Source organism: Calliphora vicina, chromosome 5 (assembly GCF_958450345.1).
Source record: "Calliphora vicina chromosome 5, idCalVici1.1, whole genome shotgun sequence".
NCBI lineage: Eukaryota > Metazoa > Arthropoda > Insecta > Diptera > Calliphoridae > Calliphora > Calliphora vicina.
The window spans coordinates 28023617-28028022 of NC_088784.1; the positions used below are offsets into that span (position 1 = coordinate 28023617).

At 33.3% G+C, this 4406-nt stretch overlaps 1 protein-coding gene across 1 annotated transcript; it reads left to right on the forward strand.

The window, feature by feature from the left end:
* The first annotated feature begins 1269 nt into the window (after positions 1 to 1269).
* On the forward strand, positions 1270 to 3495 carry Jhbp10 (Juvenile hormone binding protein 10). The gene is made up of 4 exons (XM_065512655.1): positions 1270 to 1309; positions 2576 to 2813; positions 2876 to 3009; positions 3103 to 3495. Exons 1-4 carry the CDS (start codon positions 1270 to 1272, stop codon positions 3402 to 3404), a joined length of 714 nt encoding a protein of 237 aa, XP_065368727.1. The 3' UTR covers positions 3405 to 3495.
* The last annotated feature ends 911 nt before the right edge of the window (positions 3496 to 4406 follow it).

A 4406-nucleotide genomic window follows, 5' to 3' on the forward strand; every position in this document is an offset into this window, starting at 1 on the left:
TCCCAGATAGAGCGTTCTGCATCGATCGAAACAAATGGTAGTCGGACGGGGGACGTTCATTCTAAATAGTTTTAAACAGATATTGCAACATATGGCCTAGCGTTGTCATGATGGATTATTACCGTTTCATGCCTGACCGGATATTCTGGGCGTTTCACGGCTAATGCTCACTTCAAACGAATCAGTTGGGTTCGGTACAAGTTCCCTGTGATGTACTGGTTAGATTTCAGCAGCTCTTTTAATAGATAAGACCCTTTTGCTCCCACCAAATAGAGAGAATTAGCGCCATGGTGTCGATTTGGCTGGTTAGCCGGACTTCACATACGATCTCTTAAGCTTCGGGTTATTGTAATGGATCCATTTTTCATCGCAAGTAATGTAATTCGGTACAAAAATTATTTTCTTTTATAGCGTTCAAGCATCATTTCGGATATGCAAAATCGTTTTTCAAAGTCTCTTGGTTTCAATTAGTATGGTAATCAAATTTCCCTGCTTTTGGATGAATCCTGAGTTGCACCCAATGATTTTACAAGCTCTTGTTGAGTTTTACAACAATCTTCATGGTGTAATGCCTTCTATTCTTGATCTTCAAACAATTTTGGATGACCTGGGTGATCTTTGTCTTCCATGTAAAAATTACTACATCTGAATCCAACAAATCATCTCTCGCACGTTCAAACGGATGGAAGTCACATTCACCATATGCTTCGGTGAGCAATCGGCGTGGTTCAGTGGCATTTTTTTCAATTTAATGCAAAACTTCCCGCATATGAAAAATTCGGCATTTTAGAAGCAAAAATAATGTATAAGTTATTTAAAATCGCGTTTAAAAAATACACTATCTATTGTAAATCCCGCATTTTTAAGTCATACAACCAAAGTGACAAAAAAAGTCCTATTTCGGGTTGTCATTTGTATGGGGCTAGGTGAAATAATGGACCGACCAATCATTCTTTAGGGACTACATGAAATCAACTTCAGTTCAATTACATTTCTTTGTTGGTGATTGTCATCCACGCTTTCCGATTTTTTGAAACACTAGGATATTACAATGTGATACATACAAATTTGCTTGGATATCGTATCTCTCATATAGTCAATCCACTTATTGAGCTGTTGATCCAAATGAGAAAAAGTTCAATGAATTTTTTGCAATTCTTGGATATTATTTCCTGGCTTGCGGAGATTACTATACGAAACATACTGGGGGTTCTCGATTAATTAATCCTAGAGATATACACCTATATGAGGTGCTAATTGATCGTAAAAATGACTTGGATGTCTTATAGTCTGGTCAACTCAATTACTGGTATTTTCAAGACTTTGCCATTTCCAAAAAAATAAATCATAATTCAATATCAACGGCACTATCATACGATCAGTCTACCGATATTACGGGAAAAATATTCCAAAGTCTCCTATAAATTTTCAATTTTATCTTTAATGGTTTCGGCTAGGGTTCCTAATTTCTCGGACGTTTCATTTCCTAGAATTATTATTACTAAACTAAACCAAAAACCAATAACATTTTTCAAATAAACGATCAAAATTCAATAATGTATCTACTTTTATTAAAATAAAATGTAAGTTAATATGAAAAAATGCTTAATTTTTTTACAAAGATAATTTTTTTCAAATCCGAATGTCATTATTTCTTCTAAGTATGAATATCTTTAGAGTTTTAATGTTAAGAATCCCTTTAAGAACTTAACATTTCAATTTGTATTAAGTTGATCAACTACACAAGTTAATTTTCCTGTTTTAAATAAACATTTTTCCATTTTTTGTCACACAGATGAAAAAGTTTTGGTTGTGATAACCGAATTTATTGTCAATCAAATGATTCGTTCTAAACGACGAAATTTTTCTGTTAGGGCTGACAAATTTTAGTTGAGGTGACAAACTGTCGGATTTTCTGTTGTTATTCAATGCACACCAAAAATTCCCATTGGGAACCTTAATTTCGGCTCTCGATCATCCGAAGTTCTAAAATCCCCTGTAACAAAAACTCATATATCGAATTCTGATATTGAAAGACGTCTTTTCGAAAAGATACGAGAGAGTAGCATCAAAATAGATGATGTTCAGCAAAGCAGAGGCTGTTCATTGCTGAAAACTGAAGAAAACTCTTCGTTAGGAAGAGGATCATAGAAATATAAGTTACATTGAAAAAGCTGACGAATACTAAAAATAAAAATTTTAACATTTATTTGAGGGACAGCAAAATTCATAAAGCCAACGATAGAGAGACGAGTCTATTGAGAAATTCAGATGGTATTTAAGCACGAAGTGCCCAAGATAAAGTGTTGATCTTAGCCATTTCATAATTAGAGCTGAGGACGTTGAAAAAATTATTAAATGCAACAACTCTATAAGAGCTCCCGGCCTTGATAAAATAACACCACCCTGTTTTTCAAAACCTACATTTTACTTATATTCGGTCATTTATGGACCGATTTAGATCATTATTTCAACAGGGACAATTCAGATATTTTCAACGTAACGTAGCTTACAGTTAATTACAATCATATTTTAAGATTAAATTTTAATTAACAATCATCTATTCCATTTTCAGCCTCCTCTATTGTACCCTGCCATCGTGATGATCCCGACTTAGATAATTGCATCATTAAAGCTGTAGACGATATAAGGCCTCTATTGGCACATGGTGATTTGGGAGATGGTTATCATTCTCCCCCTTTGGAACCTTTGTACTTAGACAACATAGAATTGGGAAGAGGTGGGCAGTTTCATGCGGTTTTTAGTGATATGGTGGTAAGGGGTGGCAGTAATTTCATCATCAATAAATTATCGTAAGTGACAGAAATATTGAAATTTTATATTAAGGAAACTATAACTAATTGTATCTTTACAGAGCTAATGCTTCAAATTTGGCATTTGATGTGACTTTAACGCTGCCGAGAATTGATTTTACGGCCAAGTATTTAATGAAACTTAATATTTTATTATTGGATTTGCAAGGACGTGGTAATGTGAAGGGTTATGCAGGTAAGGATATAGCTATAAAAGATTCTAAGAAAATTAAGATTTTCAAATTTCTATTCATACAATTCCACTGAAATTATTAATTTGGTTTTTCAGAAAACGCCAAAGCTTTGGTCAAAATTCGCGGCATTCGTGTACTCCAAGATGGCGTTGAATATGTTCGTTTCACCAAAATGCCCTTGAAAATCAATATCGATGTTTTCAAAATGCAATTAGACAATTTATTCAATGGTGATCGTGTATTAGGCGAAGTTGGCAACACCATTATCAATGAGAATCGCGATTTGTATTTGAATGAAATTATTCCCGGCCTAGAGAAAGGTCTATCGAAAAAGTTCTTAGACATCGCTAATATGTTAATGGAAAATACAACATACGATGAAATGTTTCCCATGTAAATTGGGAATATAATTTATGTTTTATAGTAAATTTGATAAGTATATGAGTACGAGTATAATTGTTTAGTTTTAAGAGGGTTTTAGTTTTAATTTTTTTTTAATTAATTTTTTAAATAATTTTATAAATTTTTCAATAATTATTTATAATAAAAATATTACTTGTTTAATTTTTAAATTTTGTTTCTAATAAGAATTGGAGTTTTGCAAGAATAGTGTCTTCGTCAGACAGTATGCTTTAGAATAGTGTCTTCCTAAGTCAGTATTCTGTAGAATAGTGTCTGTCCACAGACAGTATTCTTTAGTATAGTGTCTTTCCACAGACAGTATTCTTTAGAATAATGTCTTTCCAAAGACAGTATTCTTTAGGATAGTTAGTGTTTTTCCAAAGACAGTATTCCTTACAATATTGTCTTTCCAAAGACAGTATTCCTTAGGATAGTGTCTTTCCTTAGAATAGTGCCTTTCCAAAGACAGTATTCCTTAGAATAGTGCCTTTCCAAAGACAGTATTCCTTAGAATAGTGCCTTTCCAAACACAGTATTCCTTAGAATAGTGTATTTCCAAAGACAGTATTCTATAGAATAGTGTCTTTCCTTAGAAAAGTGTCTTTCCAAAGACAGTATTCCTTAGAATAGTGCCTTTCCAAAGACAGTATTCCTTAGAATAGTGCCTTTCCAAAGACAGTATTCCTTAGAATAGTGTCTTTCCAAAGACAGTATTCCTTAGAATATTGTCTTGCCTTAGAATAGTGTCTGTCCACAGACAGTATTCTTTAGAATAGTGTCTTTCCAAAGACAGTATTCCTTAGAATAGTGCCTTTCCAAAGACAGTATTCCTTAGAATAGTGCCTTTCCAAAGACAGCATTCCTTAGAATAGTGCCTTTCCAAAGACAGTATTCTATAGAATAGTGTCTTTCCAAAGACAGTATTCCTTAGAATATTGTCTTGCCTTAGAATAGTACCTTTTTAAAGACAGTATTCCTTAGAATAGTGCCTTTCCAA

Bases quoted from the DNA above. Each gene is read 5' to 3' on its own strand.
- Jhbp10 (XM_065512655.1), top strand. From the start codon at position 1,270: ATGACTTGGATGTCTTATAGTCTGGTCAACTCAATTACTG. The intron at 2,814-2,875 runs GTAAGTGACAGA...GTATCTTTACAG, and splicing joins TTCATCATCAATAAATTATC to AGCTAATGCTTCAAATTTGG. The intron at 3,010-3,102 runs GTAAGGATATAG...TTGGTTTTTCAG, and splicing joins TAATGTGAAGGGTTATGCAG to AAAACGCCAAAGCTTTGGTC.